We start from the raw sequence: 25,073 nt of genomic DNA on the forward strand, positions 1-25,073 counted from the left end.
TCACTTCTCATCGCACCACAGCTTGGAACGTTGTCAAGAGAGTTCGCAAAACACGCGCTACCCGTAAAGCACACCTGTTTTCCCTTTAAAAAAGAAAGAAAGAAAGAAAGAAAAATGCTGCAAAAGGATCCGCCATATTTACCTCTGCTTTGTGGTCAGTCACCCTTGGCAGGTAGTAAGGGTACATTGCCTTAGGTGTGTAGACACACAGGTTGACTCTTGTGTTCATGATACTGGATATTGCTTACCCTCGGGCAGTTTGCCTTCCCTCAGGCAGATTACCCGCAGGAACACAATTACCCTCAGGCACAATGTTCTCTTGAATCCCCCAGAATGTTATTGGGTCGATTAAGACATTAATCATATTGCTCCATACGCCAGCCATGCATGTTGCAAAATATATAGTTCTTATCCACAGAACGACGAACAAGCCTCTTGTAACTGGACCTCAAAAGTCTTAAAGTCAAGTCAAGAGAACTTCAAATTTTAAGGTGGGTGTCCATGATCCGAAACCTCTTGTGTTCTTTCTTGGAAGTGTAGGGCCTACTAGCCCATAGTAGCAAATAAGAAATGCTAACACACACACACACACACACACACACACACACACACACCTATATTAGTGTGTACAGGCTACGTATGTTTGTATATACGTGTGTATACGCACGCAAAAGATCAAATACGCACGTTAAAGATCCTGTAATCCATGTCAGCATTCAGTGGGTTATGAAAACAAGAACATACTAAGCATGCACACCCCGAAAACGGAGTATGGAATCCTACATGGCGGGGTAAATATACAAACCAGTCATACACGTAAAATGTTACTTTTATGTCTGAGTGTGTATGTGTGTGTGCCTGAAATGGTGAGCACCCAGTGGCAGCCATCAGTTGACTCTACCCAGGTAGACTGCCTGTTGTGCAAATGAGACCCTGTGTTTGTAAAGTGCTTAGAGCTTGGTGTCCGACCAAGGATAGGCGCTATGTAAGTATCCATATCAATCAATGTCAATGAATCAATGTATTTATATGGGTTCCACTTGAACGTTCCAGGCCTGTTCACCATCAGGATTTAAATACTTCTGCATGCCTGGTGGTTCAGGTCTTACTTTCCTGCCTATTCATGGCAAGCAGGATTGTATATCGTATGAGTTTCAGGACATGATATTTCTGTGGGTGAAAGCGGAGGAGCCACTGTTCTGACCAGTCCTGCAACCTGTTCAGATCTCCCTGGAGAATATGTGTGGCCTCGTCATGGTCACTCCTGGAGAACAGTTTAGTGTCGTCTGCAAAAAGGCAGCATTGCTGTGTACACAACTGGGTGGATTGTTGATGTAAATGACAATCAGTACTGGGCCCGGCACACTCCCTATGGGATCCCACTATTCACGATAGCTGATCCTGACTGTGCGCCATCTATCACCACTCTCTGTTGCCTGCTTGTCAGGAAATCTTGAATCCACTGAAGCACCTGGCCATTCACACCATACACTTGGATCTTGGAGATAAGTCTGCAGTGAGGGACACTATCAAACGCTTTTTGAAAGTCCAAGTAGATTATATCAACAGAACCTTCTTCATCCAGAGTCTTCGTCCATATGTCCAGTACACCAAGCAGCTGTGTGGTACATGACCGCCCACTCACAAAACTGTGTTGTTTGTCACTGATCAGTCTGTTAACCCATGGCATTTAATCTTCTACATGAGTCACTAAGGTTCCAGAGAAATCAATCCCAAGATGACTAACAACAAAAAGAGACAACCTTCATGCGGAAGAAAAGGCCAGAAACTTGGTCTTCGATCTTTTAAGATTATCGCTGGAAGCAGTAAGCAAAAGTCGAATCATGTCTTCTCATGCTGATTGGTAATTACAAATTCTTTGTTTACACCTTTGGGGAAGAACATTCTGTAGCACTTCATTGTACAGTGTTTGGTTGCAGCAATTGGGGCTATCAGCTGAAGAAATGGAGGACAGCACATGTTTGCTGCTTTTGTCCATGCCGGTCGCCTTTGGCATTGCTCGCAATTTCAATTGCACAAGATTCAAGATGGCAGTGGAACTCTCCAGCAGTCTATGGTATATATAACTAATTTGTTCTCAACAAGAGTAGGCCTCTCGCTAAGACGAGTTCTTACAGCAGACGAAGTAATATAGCAAAGAAGTCCCTGTCTGTTTGTTTGTCTGTCTGTCTCTCCTGCCTCCCATGATTGATGAATATCACCGTAGGCACTGTTCACGGTGTCAGTGTCTTTGTCTCTCTCAAGTGTCGAGCATAATCATACAGTTATTTCCAAAATAGTATATTCATTTGAATTAGAGATATTTATTGGAGAAAACCCAAAGCTGGTTGTGTCTGTCCACAACAAAAATTGTCAACTCACTCTCTCTCTCTCTCTCTCTCTCTCTCTCTCTCTCTCTCTCCTGCCCCTCCCTCCCCTCACACTTTGCTCACTAAGTCTGCTGTACCCTTTTTAGGAAGAAGAACAACAACAAAAAATAATAACAATACATTTATAAAGCCATTTCAAACCTCTCATAGTTCTTTACAATAACACATCAGTCAAACACACACACACAAAAAAACAACAACAACACACACACCACCTATACCTCCGATGATGTAAGGTCTTTGATTTCAATAGCACATGTTCAGGAAATTCAAAAAGAAGGGGAAAATACATGGTAATGCTGCACATAGCAAAGGAATTAATGTTTGTTGGCATTTGGTGAACCAAACTGATTAACAGATAATTTACAAAATGATTCTTTGCAATGCATGATTTTGAACATGTCCAGATACCAGCCCCAGAACCACAAACTCTGAGACCTCGGACATGCCTATCTGGGACATGGTGCCTGCCAGGAAAATAACTGTGGAGACTCTGCTCTCATCCTAAAAACAACCGAGAGAGAGAGAGAGAGAGAGAGAGAGAGAGAAGACAAATTTTTATTGACAAATAGCGTTTTACAACTCTAGTGCCAAGGGGGATTATTCAGCTTATTTTAGCAAACGACGAACAGAAAAAGCAAAATGAATAACAAGCAAATAAGTACATATTCATAAACGCATAAACACTCATACATTCACACCCACGACATTAATACAACATATTCCATATTTCTCATGCATATTACTAAGTAATTCAAACATATGACCATCCAACTTTGCAGTTGAGCCTTTTAAAAAAAATATTTACCAATCTAAATTGAGTTATGGATCTTATATTTTATTCTACATTATGTTTCTATCATGTTAAAACTATCTTTCGGTTAATCTTTTCCCTCTAATATTATATGCTTCTACAATATACTTGGCGAGTGAAAATAGAATGTCTTCATTATTTGATGAAAGGATAGCTACTAGATCATGTCTTAATGCAAACGGATGTGTAAAGAATGTATAATCATTTCTAATAACATTGCATTCCTTACAATGAAAAACAAAATTATCCTCATTTTCTAAATCTTGATGACACAACTGACATAAACTACCACTCTCACAATTATGAATAAACCATGCCCTGTTTGGATTTAGCCCTAAGGCCCTGGATCGAAATCAGGCAAGGAGACACCGTTGCCATTTATTTGTAATAAGAGAAATGTATTTTTCAGACTGGAAAATATTTTTGAACGAAAAATACCAATTATATCTTGCATTTTCTTCCATGTCTGAATGCCAGTTTTGTTTGTATATATTGATAAGACGATCCTTAAATTCTGAAATAAATGCGACATCACTCCCTACACCTTGGCTAATCCATACAATTCCGAACCCATTTTTGACGAGAACATTTTTTGCATTGTCGATCCAGTTTTTCTTTCCTTCTTCATGCTGCTGTAGTAACATTTCATAAGCCTGCTTGCACAGTCTTGTCGGCGGTAATTTAACAAGTTTTTACCTATAGTTTATGCACTTAATTGTTGTACGAATTTTCAGTGGATATCTACCCGTTTCGCCATATGCTACTTGATTAGATGAATGAAGTGGTACATAAACTGCAAATGTATGAATGATTTCCATTTGTTTATTCTCGTAGATACCCCAAATTTCTTCTGCATATGTGAGCATCGGTTCTATCTGTGTGCTAAAGAGTTTCCAGTAAAGTGAAGGGTCAATAGACTTTAATTTCTGCATAGCTCTAATAATTTCAACAACCCCCTTTTTCACTTTCCTGCACATTTCGGTCCATGCTGTGTTCAATTTTAACTTTGTTGTGAAAATCAGTCCTAGATCTTTGTAGGTATTAATCACTTTAACTTCCGTATCTCCATATCACCATTTTTCATGAACCGAAAGATGTCCACCTTTTCGAAATACAACTATATTTGTTTTGTCCAAATTAACAGTTAGACACATCCTGTCTGCTTCTTGTTTTAGAATGTTAAATTGATTTTACAGTCCCACAACTGTGTCAGATCGAATTTTACATCATCAGCAAAAAGCAATAAAAATAATTCAACAGCTCCTGAAATCATTTGTACTCCATGCTTTCCTTTTCTAGACAATTCAACAGCTAATTCATTAATAAAGAATGAGAATAATTGTGGGCTAAGCAAACAGCCCTGTTTAACGCCTCTTGGACAAGTGAAAAAATCAGTGTAGAAATTTTTATCCCTCACACAGGCCAAAACTGTATCATATATTCCTCGCACCGCTCTATATAACTTTCCACAACATATTTCTATTTACCGAATCAAACGCTTTCCGGAAATCTACAAAAGCAACATAAAGTTTAGAGTTTCTACTTAGGTATTTTGGTACTAAGGCATAAAGAGTAAAAAATAAGGTCAACCGTACTGTAGCTTGTCCTAAATCCAGTTTGCTCCTCAACAATTTTTGTCTTCCTTTGTGCCCACTTTGTAAGCCTTTTATTTCGGATATGGGTATAAACCTTTCCTATTACACTTGTCAAAGCTATCCCTCTATAATTATCGGGATTGTTATTATTTCCCTTCTTGTATATTGGCACAATGATAGATTTAGACCAGGCTGTTGGAAATTTCCCTGTATCAAAAAGTAAATTGAAAAGATCTTGTAAAAGGTCGATAACTACCGCGTTCATCTGTTTAGCATTTCGCTCACAATGATGAAAATGCCCGCACTTTTACCAGTTTTTAGATGTTTTATTCCTTCAGTGATTTCAGATTTTGTTATAGGATCGTTAAATACAGGTTTATGCATATCATCCTCTTCCACCATTATCGCGTTTTCCTGTTGTTCTAAATCCTCTACCTCATTAAACACGCTAAAGAAGTGATCATACCACTGCTGTAAACTAATGTTGTTATATACTGTTGCTTTTCTATTTACTGATCTACTTGTTGTCCAAAATAATTTAGGATCGTTAATAGATTCTTTCAACTTGCTTAACCTTATTTCATCATATCTCTCTTTCTTATCGTTTTTCAGTTTATTGTACGACTTTCACTCTTTAGTATACAACTCTGCGTTCTTCTAAACCTGTTTTCGCCCTTCTTAAATACATCAAAAGACCTTTTACAGTTTTTTTTTCTTCTGCGCACATTCTTCTTGAAACCAATCGTTCATCAATCTTTTCTTTTTCCCAGTCATCCTAACCATACATGCCGCCGCTCCGTACAATGCATTAACAAAAACTATCAACACATTCATCGATATCATCCATCATAACTCCTTTCGCTCTCTCTGAACACTCTTTAAATTCACACGAATTAATCTCATCCTTGAAAATTTGCGCACTTTCCTCAAACCATACAATTTTTTTTTCTCTCACGCCTTCAGTCGTAATTTCATTGAGAGAGAGAGAGAGAGAGAGAGAGAGAGAGAGAGAGAGAATCGGTTGTTTTGTTGTTGTTTTTCAATGAAGTATAATGTCTTTCTCAACTGCACTGCACAAGAGAGTAAGAGAGAGAGTGGCGCAGGAGAGACAGAGAACACACACGATTACAGAGATACAACAAACAAGTAACTGAGGGAACATCAAAGAATTTGTAAAATGATACCACTCAAAGAGACTTCTACTTACCAATAACCATTGCACTAATACCATCCATCGTCCCACTGCCACTTTCTTTAAACACACACACACACACACACACACACACACGTACACACACACATTCACTGTATGCATGCACGCACACATGCATCTCACACACACACACACACACACACACACACACACACACACACACACACACTCATGCACATTAATTATGCTAATCAAACCACAAATTATGCTCACCGTTGACATCGATGGAAAAGCGACCCAATCCAGTCCCTTCCAGAATGGAGTACGTAATTCTTCCTCCATTGATCCAAGCCTCATCTCTGTCCCGAGCTCGGACAGTCATGACGTAGGTGCCAACAGGCGAATTCTCTGCCACTGACCCACGTTCCAGAAACTGGCTGAACTCAGGAGCATAATGGTTTTCGTTCACATCTACAACCTTAATGTTCAGAAGACACATGGACACAAGCGACTGTACTCCACCATCTTCTGCCTGCACGCGCAGATTGTAGACCTGAGCCGACTCATAGTCCAGGTTTTCTCGGATTTGGATGGTACCTGTGAATGGATCTACCTGGAATTTGTTACTGGCTCCATCCATCAGTTTGTATGTGACCTTACCATTGTCTCCTTCATCCAGGTCGTGGGCTGTTAGTATGGTTATGACAGTTCCCACTGGCAGGTCTTCCCGCACGTGGACTGTCTGCAATCGGGGAACAAATTCAGGAAAGTTGTCATTGATGTCGTGGATATGGATGATGATGGATGCTGTCGATGATAACTTGCGATGGCCTCCTGAATCTTCTGCCTGAATCAGTATATTGTAGACTGGTTTCTTCTCTCTGTCGAGCTGATTCTTCACCTTCAGAAAGCCGGTGTCTGCTTCCACATAGAAATCCTCTGTGTGGGATAACAGCGTATACTTAACATTGGCATTAAGGCCAGTGTCTCGATCGCCTGCAAATACTTGCAGGACTGTGGAATTTACCTGAACATCTTCAAAAATGCTTTTTGTATACATCTCATGCTCAAACTGTGGAGTGTTGTCATTTTCGTCACTAACATAAACCTGCATGATTTTGACGGATGATTTGTGAGCATCAGTGAGGTCCTGGGCACTGATGGTGAGATTGTACTCTGGTCTTGACTCATGGTCAAGCTGTGAAAAGACTTTGATATTGCCAGTGAACGTGTCGATACTAAAGGCACCATCATCATTTCCCTCAGTGATGACGAAAAGGATCTGGCTGGTATAGCCCTCATCCTCATCACTGGCTGACATCTTGAAGATGTCACTTCCAACCTTCGTATCCTCAGGCACTGTGATACAATCAGGAAGTTTGTGGTCAAACTCTGGTGTATATTTTCCAACCCCCATGCTATTTTCTGTTTGTCTGAAAATAGTTATTATGTCCTTATTATTCTGTGATGAAAGTGTGAGCTGCTCCTTAAGTCTTCGCGTGACATCTGTTTCTTGACAGGTGACACTGACCTCCGCTGTGGCTGACACCTGGCTCCGTTTGTTATTGACGAGCTGCAAGGTGACCGTAGCTGGCACAGATATGTGCTCCCCATCACTCGCCACTACTGTGAACATCCTGGCATCAATAGTGTAGGCAGTCAGGTCACAAGCTACATGTACAGACCCAGTAGAGGGCTCAATAGCAAAACAACCATCTTCATTTCCATCAGAAATGTTGTAGGAAATGATGTTCCCTGCATCAAAGTCAATGGCTGTTAAAATAACGACTTCGGTTCCTGGAGCTGCTTCCCTGGACAAGTACCCCTTGCAGCGTGTTTTTTCGAACTGAGGGCTGTTATCGTTTACATCTTGAACTCTTATAACAATGTGCTCCTGGGTCCAGTGTTTATAAGGAGATCCCCAGTCAGAAGCTCTGATTATGATCGAATATTGTTTCCTAGTGGTTTCAAAATCAAAGACTTCTGTTGTTTTGATTTCACCCGTGAAAGAATTAATATCAAATGGCACTTTCTCTCTGTTCTCAATTGAGTAATTAACAAGACCATTGTCTCCGGAATCTATGTCTCTGGCCAATACAGTGACAACCGATGTACCTTCAGGCATGTTTTCGTTGACAAACACGTTGCCAATGTTATCTCTATCAAACTTGGGAGCATTATCGTTAAAATCCAGCACGTTAATGATGACTTTGGCCTCGCCAGTCAGTGTTCCACTGCTGGCTCTGTCTACAGCATACACAACAATATCGATTGTTTTTCCCTTTTCAGCATCCAATTCTCCAGCTACGGATATCAGACCTGTCACTTCATCGATAGAAAACTGTTCCGGGGCATCATCATCCTTAAGTACATAGCGAACTTCACCATTCTGTCCTTCATCCACATCAGTGGCTTTTACAAACAGGACAGGTGTGTGAACAGGTACAACTTCCATCAATTCTGCATTGTATACATTTTTCTCAAACACTGGTGAATTGTCATTGATGTCCTGAATATGAACTGGAATGTCTACAGAAACAGACTTGGAAGGTTCTCCGCGATCTACAGCCCAGATGGTGATGTTGAAATCTGGTTCAACTTCCCTGTCCAGGCGAGAAGAAACAATAATGTTGAACACGTTGGGCCTGCTCGTGGATGCTACACGGAAAGCTGTATTGTTAAGAACAGTTACACTGAGGATTTCCCCATTCACACCATCATCTTTGTCAGTGATCGTAAGAACAGCAAAAATGCTTCCTGGGTTGGTGTTTTCCAAAATAGAAGGAAACTTCTGGAACTGAATGGAAGGAGAATGGCGGTTGACAGGCGTGACGAACACCGTCAAAGTGGTTCTACTCAACGGCGATGTGGGACGGTCCACAGCTTTCAAACCTCGGTCCTCTGCCTTGATTCTCAATTCATACTTACTGCGATCAGAGTCGAGGGGCCTCATGAGCATGATAACTCCGCTTGTTGGGTGTATAGCAAACATGGGAGTGGGATCGACCAGACTATAATAGATTTCGCCATTAACTCCCACTTCTGCATCTGAGGCCTTCACTTGTGTAACACTGGAATGGGGTGGCATATTTTCTGGAATGCTGACAGTATATGGTGTTAGTGGGAAAAGGGGACTGAATTCATTTTGGTCCAGCATGGTGATGTTGAGATCAGTGAAGGTTTCCATATCTGGTGCTAAGCTGCCTCTAGCTCGAATTTTTAGGTTATATCTTTCTCTGTGCTCTCGATTCAGCTTCCCATACGAACCTGTCTTTGTTCTTATTCGAAGAAAACAGAAATCTTCAACTGTTGTGCTCTCTGCATGAAAAATACCAGCCCTGTCTCCTCCAACAATTGAATATTCAACATTCAGTGAAGCGATCTCTGGCATAAAAATGCCCATTCTGATTGGGGTTTTGATGTATACCTTGCCAACAACATTCTCTGCCAGAGTCCCATTATACCTGGAATGAGTGAAGATAAAGTTCTGCTTCATCTTGACTACATTCAACTGACAGTTACCCCTGGCAACAAACAGCAGCAAAAACCATGGTATCCATGTGGGCCACCCCATAAGTGGCAGAGCCATGAACTGCCTCATCGTTTTGTCTGCACACATAAATAGGAAGGCATCAGTTGGAAGAAAGGTATCAGAGACAAGAAAAACAAGAGGTAAATACCACAAGACTATTGTCAAAAGACGGAGAGTAAATGCATCGTCCACAATGAGAGATCTTTGTCTACAGGGTAATACAGGTTGAGGATGGTGATAACTGAGTTGTCCACGGTAATCTTCACTCCATGGATTTCGGCTTGTTGGTTTGTGTCCACTTTGAAGTCTGTGACTGGGATGTTATTCGGAATGAGTATCAGCACTCCTTTGTGTCTTCCTTCCCTATCCATTCTGAAGGTCTGGTATCCTCTGACAGTGAACCTGTGGTTAATGTTTAGGTGTGTCTCTTGAATACAGGCCATGTCAATGTTCTCTGCATGCAGTCTATGTGCAAGTGGAATCTTCTTGTTGTAGACACCCTCAGCATTCCACTGGAGAATGTTGAGTGGTCTTGTGGTTTCTCCAAAGTCTGATGTTCTTTGGCCAGTAGCATTAACCCTCCGCATCAGAAACCTGGCTCCTCGCAACAGGACAGGGTGACCACCGGTCGCTCTGGGTTGGCCCTTTGAGGCACAGGGCCCGTCACTCTATAAGTCCAGTGGGACTCCACAGGTAGAGCACCATTTTGAAAAGAGTGTGGTCGTCCATCCATAACATGTAGTTGAATTTAAAACTGTCCGGCCGTTAAGTGTCACAGGGGCCCAGTACATCTGTTTTCAGCATTGGTTTTTTGTCCGAGTTTCCCTCTCGTAGGTTATCTGCCAGCCAAGACTGAAGAGCATCACCTGCCCTTGTTTTTACTGAAGGTTATCTCACAAAGACTTTTCCTTGAGAAATGCCTTCTTAAGCCACAAGGCAGAGGTTTGGAATCAGGGTTTTCCTTCCCCTACATGGACTGCCTCAAATGGCTAACGAGCACCATCTACCCGAAGCCACTTGTTTTCAGAGGCCAGTTACTCGCCTTCACCCCTTCTCCTTCTTTGTGGAAATGGCTCCACCTCATAAAGGCTTTATCTGAAAAGGCTATTTGAGACGCACGCCCTGGGGACATTTATTGAGCAGTGAGAGATTCAGCTCATTGCTCACCCCCGGCATATCTGCCTCAGGAATCGCAAAGTCAGTGATGGTCTGGTTTTGAATCCCACTGTCGCTCTTTCTCCCAAGTTTGACTGGAAAATAAAACTGCGCGTCTAGTCATTTGGATGAGACAATAAGCCAAGGTCTAGTGTGCAGCATGCACTTTGCACTGAAAAAGAACCCATTTAAATAGAGTTTTGTCCTCTGGCAAAATTCTGTAGTAGAAATCTACTCTGACAGGTACACAAATACATACGTGCAAGCACTCAAAGCCTGACTATGTGAGTTGGGTTATGCTCTTGGTAAGGTATTCCTCGAATACCCTATTTTGAAACTCCCGTCAGTGCATGAGGCAGAGAAAGAGAAAAAGCAAGCAAGTGATCAAGCCAGGGAAACAGAAAGAGGGCGAGACAGAAAGGGAGAGAGGGAGAGAGAGGGAGTTTGACAGCAAGACAGATAGGGGAGGGGGGAGATACAGTTTCAGTTTCAGTTTCAGTAGCTCAAGGAGGCCTCACTGCGTTCGGACAAATCCATATACGCTACACCACATCTGCCAAGCAGATGCCTGACCAGCAGCGTAACCCAACGTGCTCAGTCAGGCCTTGAGAAAAAAAAAGAAAAAAGGTGAATAAATAATAGATAAGCTTACATAAATAAATAAATAATAATTATAATATAAAAAGATAGTAATAATAATAATATAAAAAAATAAATAAATAAGAGAACAATGATGATAAATAAGCAAATAAATGTAAAACATGAAGACACACATTCACACATACACCCACACATGCATAACAGATATGCACCAAACATGCAGTTTCACAGTTATGAAAGCACAGTCAAATACATATAAACGTACATGAGCTCCAACACACACACACACACACACACACATTACCCTGCACCTCCTCTACCCCCCTCCTCCACACACTCATTTCTAGTCTACGTATCACAGCTTCCACGGCACACACACACACACACACACACACACAGAGATGAACACTTACTTATACAAGCACACACACATACGCCCATATCTCCCACCCCCAACCCCACACACATATATACAAAGATATATATATATATGTTCGAATATCCTGTTGCTCCCACAGTGTAGGCATGCATACACTCACGTACCTCATCCTCTACCCCACCTCCCCCTCCGCACCCCCACCTCCCCCCCCCCTCACACACACACACACACACACACACACATACATACGCACGTGCACAGAACTCTCCTGACACTTGTGTACACTCACACTCTCGCGCATGCACAAACGCACTCAAAAACACAGACCCACACAAACACACACATACACACACGCACAGAGGCTGCCACTGACTGGCCGCAAGAGGGATGGGAAAAGATCTCTGATGCCAAGAACGTGGCGTCTAGTGTGTTGCTCAGTCTATTGTATTTGGAAATGCCGACAGAGACTCTGTTCCGTTTTGAAGAAATTTGCGCAATGTTGGTTTGGAAATGATGCCGATATTTGTTTGATTTGCAAAGCATCGTGCTCTACCTTTCATGTTAGACTTACGGCCGCTCCCTCTCTCTGCTTTTATTTCTTTGAGGCGATCGATGGTGTGATGGCCTTGTACCTGTTCTTTTTTATATTCTTTGACTTTTCTGAGGATTTCCGATTTTCCTAGATGTACGCCGCTCGTTGGTGTTGCGTTACCAGCAAGTCTGTCAGCTCGCTCATTTCCCTTAACACCTGCATGTCCCGGGCAGTATGACCATGTGAGTTTTTTAATCTGAAAGTTGCGCATTGCCTTATGCCACTCTGGGCTTCCCATTCCGTTTTCAATTTTCTGTATGAGGTTCATTGAGTCGGTTAGAATCATGGCATGTTGGTTTCTGGGCATATGGATGGACGAAGCCACTGGAGGGTATGTGTCACAGCTTCAACTTCCATCGTTAGGCTGGAGGTTGTGACTTTGTAGGCAGCATTCTCTTCCCTAACTGTTTTTCCATTTTGTTTCGCAGTGAATCCCCAACCAGATTAGGCTTTGGTGACTGAGCCATCTGTGTATATGATGATGTCCTCTTCTTTACTGTTTTCTTCTATGAGTAGCTTCACTTCCGCATCAGTTTTGCCCTCTGGCCATTCCCAACAATGTCTTCCTAGAGTGGGTGAAATGGCTGTGTTGAATAGATGGTTGAGGTTTTCGGGGTTTTTCTCCCATTCTTTTGTTTCTTTCAGGTCTTGTAGTCGGCATACTAGCTGGATTGTGTCTTCTGCTTGCCCCATCCATGATCTTCCTCGTCCTAGACGGCTGCCTTTTGGTTCTTTGACTGCGTCATGCAGTGGGTTTTGAGGGTTTTCTAATGCTTTGAAGTAGGTCTTGACCTGTTCTAACTTGTTTCTGGCCTGCACTGAAGGAAGGTCAAATAGGTATCTCATGGTTTCTGTGGGCGTGTCTTTTATTGTTCCAAGGATCAGCCTCATAGCTTCATTTTGAACTCTTTCTAATTTTAGGAGGTTGCTTTGAGATGGTGTTGTAAGCCCAAGTCCGTAGTCGATCACACTGAGGACGAGTGATTGGTATAGCAGGAAGAGGTGGCGTTGTTCAATACCTTTGGTTACCATTGCTTTTAAGACTGAAAGGCCCTTTTTGCATTTGAGAATAGTATTTTCCGTATGTTTTCTGAAGGTCAGCATCCTGTCGAAGTGTATTCCTAGGTAGCGTAGGCATTCAGTTTTCTCGATCTGAATCCCATCGAGTGACACAGAAGGTGGTGATTTGCACGCGTTTCTATTGTTGAGGGTACACAGCAACGTTTGGGCTTTCGCTGGATTGATGGAAGATCCTGTGTCTTTGCACTTTTGAGCAATATTGTTTAGTTGTTTCTGGACAGCTTTAATTCTTTCCTGAACATCTTTCGAAGTTTTGAAGACCAGGCCACCATCCGCAAGAGTAAGCACCCGAGCTATTCCATTGTTGTTTAAGTCTGCAAGGCCCTTCGTGTAGACATTGTAGAGGACAGGAGAGAGCGGAGACCCTTGTGACAGTCCCATGGATAGTTTAGAAGGTGCAGACATCCAATCTCCGAGGCGTAGGACGACGGTTCTTTCCTGAAGCACTGCTGCTATCCGTCTTGTCAGTGTCAAACTTACTCCATACCTTAGTAGCAGCTCCATGAGGTGCGCAAACTGGACTTTATTGTAGGCATCTTCAAGGTCGATTGCTACTGCTAGTGTTTCTTCTTTTCTTTGAAATCCTTCATACACCTCATATGCAAAAGCAGCTGCATTTTCCCATGTGGACTTGCCTGTTCTGTAACCACCTTGATTTGAAGGGAGAATGTGCCTGTGTTCAAGATCCCTTGCAAGTTTCCTGGCTATCATGCGTTCCATGAGCTTTCCAGCAATGTTTTGCATGGTTAGGATCCGGTATCCACTTACCTGAGATACAGCTTTATTTAACCAGGGAAGTGATATGCAATTTCTACCTTTCAGGCCTGGGCATAAAAAGTATACAGATACACACATAAAAAAAAAGAAAAAAAAGAAGAAAAACGAACAAAGTAAAAACATCAAACTAAACACACAATCAGGAAAAATGACACATTCATTGACTACCAGCAAGAACACACACACACACACACACACACACACACACACACACACACACACACACACAGAGTAACTAAAGAGTTGTCCTATGGCAAAATTTTGTAGAAGAAATCTACTCTACACAAATATGCACTCAAGGCCTGACCAAGCGCGTTGGGTCATGCTGCTGGTCAGGCATCTACCCACAAGCAGCAACACATGCTGGTTAACGTGCTGTCACCCCTTGAGGATCCAGACAAAGATAAGAAATCTCCAAATATGTTTGGTTAAATATACTTACCATGTCAAACTGATGCAAACCAGGCCTGTCTGTCTGCTCTTCTCAACCAAAATTTATCGCAGCAACTCAGTGATACATCTCGCAATTAGACCGCCGTCTGCTAGCCAATGAAATGCCGTTTCTGGCAGGAGGTAAAGAATCATTCCAATGGCCAGCAAAGAAACGTCCCATGTAAAGCATGGCAAGAACCGTGGGGACGGACAGGCGGGCATTTGAGTTTGACATGGTAAGTATATTTAACCAAACTGGGAGTATAATACGAACTCCCCATTTTGGTGTCATATACTGTACCATGTCAAACTGATGTAGAATTCAAAGCAAATGGAGGAGGGCATTGCCTTCTGGTTCACATGGGGAGCCCTTGAAACCGTCACAGCTGAGTTAGCCATGACAAAGGAAACCCCTAAGAACCATATGCCGTGAGCATACAGACTTTCCTGAGAAGGAAATCGATGAAGGAAATCTCTGAACGGCAGAAGGCCACCTGCAAATCCTGACAAAGAGGCACAGAGTGCTGAAAGGTGGCTGAAGTGGCAACAGTGTGAGCCTCCAGAGCTATCAGAATCCAGCATCAACGGAACTGAAAATGCCTAAGGTTCCGATGTGTAGGCATTCCGACCCGGCTTCCCAACCATCTTGGGTGGGATTAGGAAGTAAGGGAAGGCGTAAGTGGTGAGCTTGCTCCAGTCCAGAGAAAAAACATTTGCTGCCCAATATTCCGTGTCTACACTCAGTGTGACAGTAATCAGGGGTCCTCGTCAGACCTGTGGTAAAGAGAACCCCCTTATGTGGAGACCATAACGCCACACCCCTTGCAGGATGTCCTTGTGTTGGGTCCATCAAGTGGAGGAGCTCTTGAACCTGCTGCGAGCGCCTGCCTAGGTTGGTACTGCCCCTATGTGTCCTGCTGAAAGCTTAATCCTTTGTAGCACCAGCAAAGGAGAGCCTTGGACCACCACATGAGGATATCCAAGCCCCCCCCCCCACCCCCCTTTTTGTGTCTATGTACATGACAGTAGTGTTGTCAGTGAACACATGAATATTCTGGATGGCTTCCTCCCATGTGGAGTGGAGACAAGCCCAACTGCTGCAAGTTCCAGACGAGTGGTTTCACTTGGCTCCTGTGACAACCCAATCACGGCTGCAAGGAGTGAGCCCGAGTGGGCTCCCCATTACACGCGAGGATGCATCGTGAAGAGTGCCACTTGAAGTATGGGGTCATTGGGACCCCCTGAGCCAGAAATGGGAGGGGAGGTAGGTAAGTTATTGCTGATGTATTTCCAGGAACCAATCTCCCAGATGTGCATGACCCTGGGCTAAGCCCTCTGAGACCAGCCTTGTCTCTGTCCACCATGAACTGAACACTGAAACCCCTGACTGACCGTTATGGACTGTATGGCAAATATCGTCCCTAAGAAGTCGGAGGACTGGCTTCGGGAGAGAGCGCAATTTCCCTTTTGTTGCCACAATCCCTGTTGTTGTGCACAGCTCCCGAAACCTGGATGTGTGAATTGTACACAGGGCCTGCGACTGTGTCCAGCAGAGTCATATGAGTTGGTACCTACCTAGAGGAACTGAACTCCGAACTGAACCTGGAAACCCCTGCCAGCCCCACCGTCGGCAGAGGATGGGGTGCACTGGAATTACCACATGGGAGGGCAGAAAACTCGGTTACCCTGTCCCTCCACATGAACCTCAGGTACCGGTAGGATGCTGGATGAACGAGGATCTGGACACACACAACCTGCAGATCTAAAGCAGTGGCACATCGCACTGCTAAATGGTCTCTCAAATGCGTGCCTGAGAGTCCACAGAATGTGACCCTGAGGGGCAATATCCAGGATTGGTCGCCACCCTCTCGGGACCTTTGGAATCACCAGCAGGTGTCTCTAAAACACCGGGCCCCAGTTTGGGGTCTGATGATATGCCTTAAAGAAACCATGAGATATCCCCATCGTCAAAATGCTGTCATGCTCCTCTAACTTGGGTACATAAGAAAGAGGGGTGGGTCACAGAAGAGGGGGAATCTTCTGCATCACATTATAGAGGCTGTGTGAACGGGGCTGAAGAACCCAACCGCACCCATGGAAGAGTCCTTTTCATTTTTCTTGTCTTCTCTAACGAGGTACTTCCCCGGGGGTACAGACCCCAGGGACAGACAAAGACTCCCTACTGGGCAGGGGTATAGAAAAATTACCCCTGTCACTGAGGGCGGGTTTAATCAGCCACCCCAGTGCCATCTGTGGGAACTTATGGCAATATAGTGGTCCTGGGAGTGGTGCTGTGGTGCCAAAGAAGGGTTAATGGTGACAGTTTGAAGGGCAGATTCAGAAGGCTGATGGCAGAGTGACCCATGTGGGCAGGGTCAGCCCCAGTGCCGCCAGGAAGGAACTGCGTTCAGCCTGATCAGAAGGTGAACATGGACTTGACCTGTCATCCAGGAGAGGGTAAGAAAAATCGTCAATATTCCCCCACTCTTCAGAACATTGGTTCAAAATGGACCTCCTAGACCATAAGTTGTTGACCAAGGCAGAAGTTGCAGCCCTTAACAGAATCGTGAAAACTGCCACCAAGATTACCGGGGCTGATCTACCTTCTCTAGAAGACATATATCATTAGCGGCTACTCAAAAAAGCAAAATCAATCAGCCAGGATGAATCACATCCAGCTTTTGGGATTTTCAAGATGCTCCCCTCTGGTCGACGGTACAGAAGTATAAGGACCAAAAACAGTCGCTTTGCCAATAGCTTTTTCCCCAAAGCAGTCAATGCCCTGTCTCTCAAACAAATCCAGTATGATAAATAGAATTGTGCAATCAACAACCATCTACCTGAAGATCTAGTCATCCACATGTAATATGCGGCTTCTGTTCAAACGTATGTGACAGAGAGAGAGAGAGAGAGTGTGTGTGTGTGTGTGTGTGTGTGTGCGTGCGTGCATGCAGTGTGTGCATGTGTGAGTATGCACAAGTTTTAATATTGATATGCACTTGTATGTATCCTAATTTCTACTGTATCTGTGTTTGTGTATGATTTTCGCTTTATGTTCGTACCTTGTTATGTACTACGCCCCCCCCCCCCCTTCCCCCACCCCCAAATATTACTTGTGACCCTGGTACACTTGGTAATAAAGACATATTCTATTCTATTCTATTCTATTCTATATTGGGAAGGGCCCCCTCACACCTGGATATTGACAACTTCATGCTCCCAAACAACATTATCCTCTGTAGTGAAACACGACAAATTGTCCCGTAGTGACCTGTAACCCGGAAGCGATATCAGGGGTCACAACCCGACCAGTCTGGCAGAGGGCGCCGTTCACGAAGAGCCGTTGAAAGAGAAAGGACGAAGACAAGAAGCAGACGAAGGAGGAGCAAATCCGAAGACCAAGAAGTACGTATCTGACAGGTAACGCCATACCGTAACGGAACGTACACGTCTGTGGGCGCCCTGTCCACGCCACCATCTGGGGAGACCTTGCCCGTGCCAAACAAGCACGAAGGGATGCTTATGAAGTTGTTGGGAACGACCTTGCACTGAGTCTGGTAAGTAACGGTTGACTGTGCAGAGAGAGTGTCTTAATATTATTATTATTACTTTCACAAAAGCATCGTGCTCATCAATGCTTATGTTCACCCAGGAACCTGCACAACAAAAGAGGATTGGGCCTTAGAGGAAATAGAGAACGAACTTGGAGACTCAGTCATTATCTGTGGAGACCTTAATGCAAGATCGAAGTTATGGGACCAGCGGAACACCAACCCACAAGGACTCGCACTTGAAGGAATGATAGGGGAAATTCTTCTTAGCCCATTAACAACCGCATCCCCAACTCGCCTTGGAACAAGACAGGGGACAGTGACAGTGTGATCGACATCGCTCTAACATCTCCAAAATTCAGAGCAGAAATGAATGCAGAGACGCTTCCACACCAAGGCAGTGACCACCTCCCGGTAGTTTTCAGTCTACAAAAACTGTCAGATAAACCCTGTATGAAACCGCGTGATCCATTTGAGTATGAAACAAAAGAGACAACCGTCATCGAAAAATTAAGACGCAGAAGAAACAAAAGAACAGCACTGAACAGGATGCAAACTATTCAGCCCCCATGGTGGAATGCCGACACACAGAGAGCCTGGAGAGAAAAACATGTGGCTCTCAAACTTTGGCAAAAAGAAAGAACAAAACCATCTCCGGACAAAGCTTCAGACGGCAAGAAAAGAAGAAACTGCCAAGAAGACGTCAGGGTGGATACTGTGGGGTTTCCGAAGGAGATGATGAACCGTTTCCTGAGGGAAGCCATGGAGAAAATTATGGCCAGATTTAAATCCACAAGACTGCATCAGGGGGAAATGAAATGAAATGAAATTATGGTGCTTAGAGCCTCGCCGACCACTAAGACCATCTCAAGGCTATCGCCACGTTAATACCTACTACAAGGGTAAAAGAACAAACAATAAAAACAAGTCACCACTTTAAGCTTTCCACTCAAAGTTTTAAAAAACCTTCCATAGTTTAAAACCTTCAAATCTGATTAAAAATGTTCACTTCTTTCAAGAAGTCCATCAGCGCCCACAGAGGGACATCATGAAACAAGGTCTTCAAAGAAACCGCCGTGTAATGTCTGTGTATAACGTCATGCAGATCCCAACAGTCAAGGAGCACGTGTTTCACGGTTAGAGGCTCATCACAGGGAATACATCGAGGGGCCTCTTCCCCCTTCAACAAGTAAGAATGAGTAAAAAAAAAAAAAAAAAAAAAGTGTGCCCCGCACGCTGTCTGCAAAGTACAGACTCGTTCGTTTATTTATTTATAGTCTGTTCATCTAAGATGATGGTATTAGAAAGCACAGACTCCTCCTTTCTGTTCTTCACCCCTGATGGGAGGGTCTCTTTTAGGTCTGGACGGATCTCGATAATTCTTTCTTTACAGCGTTCTTGGCCAGCTGGTCTGCCCTTTCGTTACCACGAATGCCAACATGTCCAGGAACCCAGGCCAACACAACCTCGTATCCTTTCTTCGTTACGAGAGTAAAAGCTTCGTAGAATTCCAGCAGTTTGGGATGAGTCAGATTCCTGCAGGCAATCGCCTCCAGGGCTGACAAAGAGTCGGAAAAGATCATGAATCTCTTTTGTTTTGAAGAGAGAATCATTTTTACCACCAGAACCAGTGCGGTCAGTTCTGCAGTGTACACTGAGCTGTCAGACAGGATGTGTTCCGTTGAGGGCTGGTCAGGAAAGACGGGACAGAACGCAGATGCAGCGACTCTGCCCTCTGACTTGGTACCGTCAGTGAAGATTCTTTGGAAAGTGGGAAATTTGTGGCAGAGTTCTGAAAAGTCAGTTCTGAAGGCCGCGCCAGTGAACTGGTGGAGTCTTTACAGTACGAGGCCAGATCGAATCGGACATCAGGTGTTTTAAACGTCCACGTTGGGCTGTCGGGAAACTTGGAGAAGTCTGAGATGCCACCGACACCCAGATCAGCATTTTCTATGTGTGGCTGAATACGGAGTCCAAGAGGAGGGATGCAGTTTCGGTTGTCTTTAAATTTCTTGTTGAAGGGGTTGTTGAATACAATGTTGTAAGCAGGGTTTCTGGGTTCAGAAAACAGTTTCAAGTAATAGGTTAGGGTCAGCTTCAATCTGCGGTTGGAGAGAGGCGGATCCCCCGCCTCTGCATACGGGCTGTGCACAGGGGTGGTGCGGAATGCACCTAAGCTGAGACGGAGCCCTTGGTGATGTACAGGGTCCAGCAGTTTCAGGTAAGACGGTCCAGCCAAGCCGTATACTACACATCCGTAATCCAGTTTGGACCAGACCAGGGCTCTGTAGAGTTGCAAGAGAATTCTCTTATCAGCACCCCAGACCGTGTGTGCCACAACTCGGATGATGTTCAGGGCTTTTTGACAAGATATTTTCAGCTGTTTGATATGGCTGAGGAAGTTCAGACCCCTAAAAATTTGGCTTCCTTGACCGTCAGGATGGTGGATTTTCCCAGACGGATTTCAGGGTCCGGATAGAATTGGCGAAAGTTATGAAAATGAATACACTCAGTTTTGGAGGACGAAAAGGTGAAACTATTCTCCTCTGCCCAACAATGAATTTTGTCCACGCAGAGCTGAAGCCGTTGCTGGATGCTGGCATACATGCTGCCAGTTGCATACAGGGCGAAATCATCCACAAACAGCGAGTTGTCCAATCCCTTCTGAACGGACTGGACGATGTCGTTTATTTTTATGCTGAAGAGAGCTGGCGACAGAATGTTCCCTTGCGGAACACCCAGCTCCTGCTCATGAATGTCGGACAGGGTGGTGCCGACCCTCACCTGGAATTGTCTGTCTTGCAAGAAGTTGTGAATAAACTGGGGCAGGTGTCATCGGAAGCCGAGCTTGTGCAGGTGTGAGAGGATTCCAAATTTCCAGGTAGGTATTGTAAGCTTTCTCCAAGTCAAAAAATATGGCCACCACATGCTGTTTGTTGACAAAGGCATTCCTTACAGTGGTTTCCAGATGAACCAGATGGTCAACGGTAGATCGATGCTTGCGGAAACCGCACTGTTCTTTCGCCAGAAGGCCGTCAGTCTCTAGTTTCCACATCAGTCCACCATTGACCATCTTCTCCATCAGTTTGCAGATGCAGCTGGTCAGTGCTATTGGGCGGTAGTTGGAGGGGTTCAAGGGGTCTTTCCCCGGTTTTGGCACCGGGATTATGAGGGCTTTCCGCCAGGAGGGTGGAAAAAAGCCTGTGATCCAGATGTGGTTGTAAACTTTGAGCAGGGTGTCCAGACATGTTTCGGGAAGATGTTTTTAAAGTTTATAATGGACCTCGTCTATTCCTGGAGAGGAATCCGTGCAGGTCTGAAGGGCAGATTTTAATTCATTCATAGTGAAAGGAAGGTTGTAGCTCTATGTGTTGCTGGAAGAGAAGTTACAGGGTGTTTCTTTCTTTCAGGTTTTTGGTTTTGCGAAACAGAGCAGATTTGTTGGCAGATCTAGAGTTCAGTTCGATTGTAGAGGCTAGCAAATTAGCAACTGCTTTCTTCTCTGTGGTCAGAGTGTCTGAGAATTTAAGATGGTGAAAAGTTGGGCAGACGTTTTTGCCCTTGCCCTTATTTTTTTTAAAACCCTCCACACTTTCTTCTTGGGTGTGTTGGAGGTTAAGGAAGAGCAAAAATCTCTCCATGATTTTCTCTGGCTCTTTTTAAAAACATATCTGGCTTTTGCCCTCAGCTGTTGATGGGTTCAAAAGCTATCGGTCTCCGGTCTCTGGAAGACGTGCTGTTGTGCTCTCTTCCGAGACTTACAGGCCTCCCGACATTCAGCGTCGAACCAGGGCATTCTTGGCATCTGAGGCTTGGAGGTAGACAATGGGACTGCTGCTTTGGTGCACTCTAAAATGATCTATGTCAGAGTGTCAGCAGGATCCTTGCTTTGTAAGACTGTTTTTTCCTGCAGCTCCGCTCTTAACTTTGTGGTAAAAATTCCCCAGTCGGCTTTGTCATAGTTCAGGCGGTCAGGCAGAGAGTCACCTTCCCGATCTGTGGAACGGAGGACGACAGGAAAGTGGTCACTCCCGTGCAGATCGTCGTGCACTTTCCACTCGTAGTCCAGGACCAACGATGGATTGCAGACCGACAGATCTAAACACAAGAGCTTCCCAGAAGACAGATGAAGGTAAGTGGATGACTTGTCGTTAAGACAGCACAGGTCCATATCGGAAAAAAGGTTTTCCAAAAGAAGACCTCGGCTGATGTCACCTCACTTCCCCAGAGCGGGGAGTGGCCATTGAAGTCGCCCAACAGTAGAAACGGTCGTGGGAGCTGGTCAACAAGGTTCATGAGGTCCTGCCTCAGAACACGGACGGAAGGAGGAAGATACAGAGAACAGACAGTGATGGTTTTCTTAAGTGTGACTGCCACCGCCTGTAAAGGGGTGCTTAAAGGAACTGTACTATATATAAGGGACTTATGTATAAAAAGAGCAACACCTCCCGTCAGTCCCTCTTCCTTCGGTTGAGTGGGTTTAAAAATGGAGTTAAAACCAGAGAGAGATAAAAACTTGTCATCTCTTTGCAGTCTCTTGCAGCGCCAGCACTGAAGGTTTCAAGGCACGACAAAGCAACTGGAGTTCCTGGAGACTGGCGTAAAAACCCATGGATGTTCCATTGAATGACCACCATTAAAAAAGGTTAAAAATAAAGCAACAGCCTAATCCATCGCCACCTCCTGCTCCTCTGCTTGCGGTGGCTCAAGGTCGGCCAAGTCCACATATCTATTTTTTGTATTCAAAGTCCTGTCTGATTCCAGCCAAGCTGGAATATCCACTACCTCGGCTTTCCCTGACCCTGCCGAGGCCGCAACCCTCCCCTCCTTGGGTTTTGGAGGTACAGGGGGTTTCTGGGCACTCCCACCAGCCCTAGGGGTAGGCAGACGAGGGGCGGGATGAGGGGGAAGGGGACGGGAGGCGGACACCATGCCTCCGCCCGAGGCTTTCCGCCCCTGCCCAGCAGCCCCTGAGGACCGCCGTACAGGATGGGAAGGGGTGGATGCAGCGCCTCCACCCAAGGCCAATGGTTTTACCAAGGTTGGTAAGTCGTCCATCTGTGTCCCTGTGGACGTCGTCTGGATCGCAAGGCCACCATCCTGGGTCTGACAACAGAAGTGTATGACAGTCCTGCCTCAAGCAATGTAGCCTCCACTAACTTACGAGCTTCAAAGTACGATATTTTCTTCTCCGTCTTCACCTTCTGGATTTCTTTTTCTTTTTTCCAGGTGAGGCAGTCTTTAGACGAAGACGGGTGGCCGCCTCTGCAGTTCACATAATGGGCTGGACTGATGCACTCGCCCTGATGCGCCGCCTTTGAACAGGTGCCACACGCCTCTTCCTCCTTGCAGCGGTCCCGCACGTGTCCGAATTTCTGGCACTTGAAACACCATAGAGGGGACGGCACGTACAGACTTACGTTCACCTGCAGGTACCCAACTCTTATGTCCTTGGGGACATTCGGGCAGCAGAGGAAGAATGTGTTGGTCGGGACTCTGTCCGACCCCTTCCTTACTGTCACCCTGTAAACATCCATCACTCCCTGAGAGGACAGCTCGCATTTAATCTCTGCCTCAGATATTCCTCTCAACTCAGGGCATCTGATGACCCTCTTCTAGCAGTTCAGTCCTTTGTGAGGGTAGACCTTCACTGCCCTATCCACAAAAGTGGTCGCTTTAAGCAGAAGCTGTGTCTGCCTTTTCGATGTTGTCTCCACCAGAAACGTTTCGTTCCTCAGCCTCTTGATAGACTTCAGTACACCTGCTAAACATTGGAAGCCTTTCTGAATGGCGAAGGGGCTGAGAGCCGACAAGGGCTTGTCATCATCAGTGCCCTCCACCACAAGCCACGACGGCCAATATCCAGAGGTCTCACCGACCTCCAAATCAGAGTCCAAGTCATCCGTTCCTGGTCTCCTCCTTTTTCCAAGTTTTTTTTTTTGGGGGGGGGGGGGGGTTGACTGGATAGAAGCCATGGTTTTTTGGATCGTTAATTCATCCCTCCCTTACCCACCCACCATGGGGTCCAACTTAGGGGCCAGGGTCAAGGGAACACCAGCTTGACCCCTTCCAGGTTTCGGGAGGGACATACTACGACCAACAGTGTAGCTCCAACGCGTTCTCCCCGATCATGCCCAGCTCACGGGGACAGAGAACTGAGCACTACAGGGGTTATCATCGTTAACCTCTAAACTGCCAGTCTTGACCCGGCCCCACGTAGGGGTAGCCGATTGGCACACACGGGCCAATGTGTGCCGCCTGTCTTAAGAGAGGTCCGAGGCAAAGGGACGTGTTGAGAGCAGCGTGCTCTCTCAGTCCCCAGGATCTCATTCCCCTCCCTACCAGGTCGCGCCGCATGGCAAACACGATGGGCCTGAAGAAAGCCGCAGAGAAAAAAGAATGTGGAAAAGAAGGCTTGATGGGGACCTGAAGACAGAAAAGAGATGGTAAAAAGAAGAGAGAATAGCGAAAGGGGTAGTGGGTCACTTTTAGTTTGGGCCTCACTCACGACCTGTTCGGCATGGGAAGCCCTATCAGGGGCATCAGTACCAAAAAAAAAACCACAAAAAAACACAAAAAAACCACCACTTATTGAGCCTGGACAGCTACGATGGCTATGTAGGCTGTCAATTAAGACCTGGGACTAGAGCAGTAAACCCTCAGAAGCACTGATGCCCCCACCAACATAGCTCACTTGATCACTGGCCACTAAGCCTCCTGACCTCCACAAGGTAGTGACCCCCCAGGAGGCGCCCTTGGTGCACACACACCCATGAGGACATGCAGTTCATTATGGACAGGTTCTCAACCTCCTGCAGGCGCTTTGGACTCACTATCAGCCTCAGCAAGACCCAAGTCCATGTACCAACCAGCTAGCTCACATAACACCAGTGCCCCCCCCCCCCCCCCCCCCCCACCTGCAATCAAGATCGATGACAAAGAGATCAAGTCAGTCGACAAGTTTTGCAACCTGGGCAACACCCTATGCAGCAACGGCGCCCTTGATGCAGAAGTGACGCTGTG

General features: G+C 45.2%; 1 protein-coding gene across 1 annotated transcript in view; it reads right to left on the reverse strand.

Annotated features, from left to right (window-relative positions):
• LOC143298658 (protocadherin Fat 1-like) overlaps positions 1 to 25,073 on the reverse strand; it is a 351,658-nt gene that overhangs the window by 298,178 nt on the left and 28,407 nt on the right. The window contains exon 3 of the mRNA XM_076611542.1: positions 6,226 to 9,561. Coding sequence (XP_076467657.1) covers positions 6,226 to 9,553 — 3,328 coding nt within the window. The 5' untranslated portion in view covers positions 9,554 to 9,561. The remainder of the gene's footprint in view (positions 1 to 6,225; positions 9,562 to 25,073) is intronic.

This window comes from Babylonia areolata, chromosome 24, assembly GCF_041734735.1.
Source record: "Babylonia areolata isolate BAREFJ2019XMU chromosome 24, ASM4173473v1, whole genome shotgun sequence".
Classification (NCBI taxonomy): Eukaryota; Metazoa; Mollusca; class Gastropoda; order Neogastropoda; family Buccinidae; genus Babylonia; species Babylonia areolata.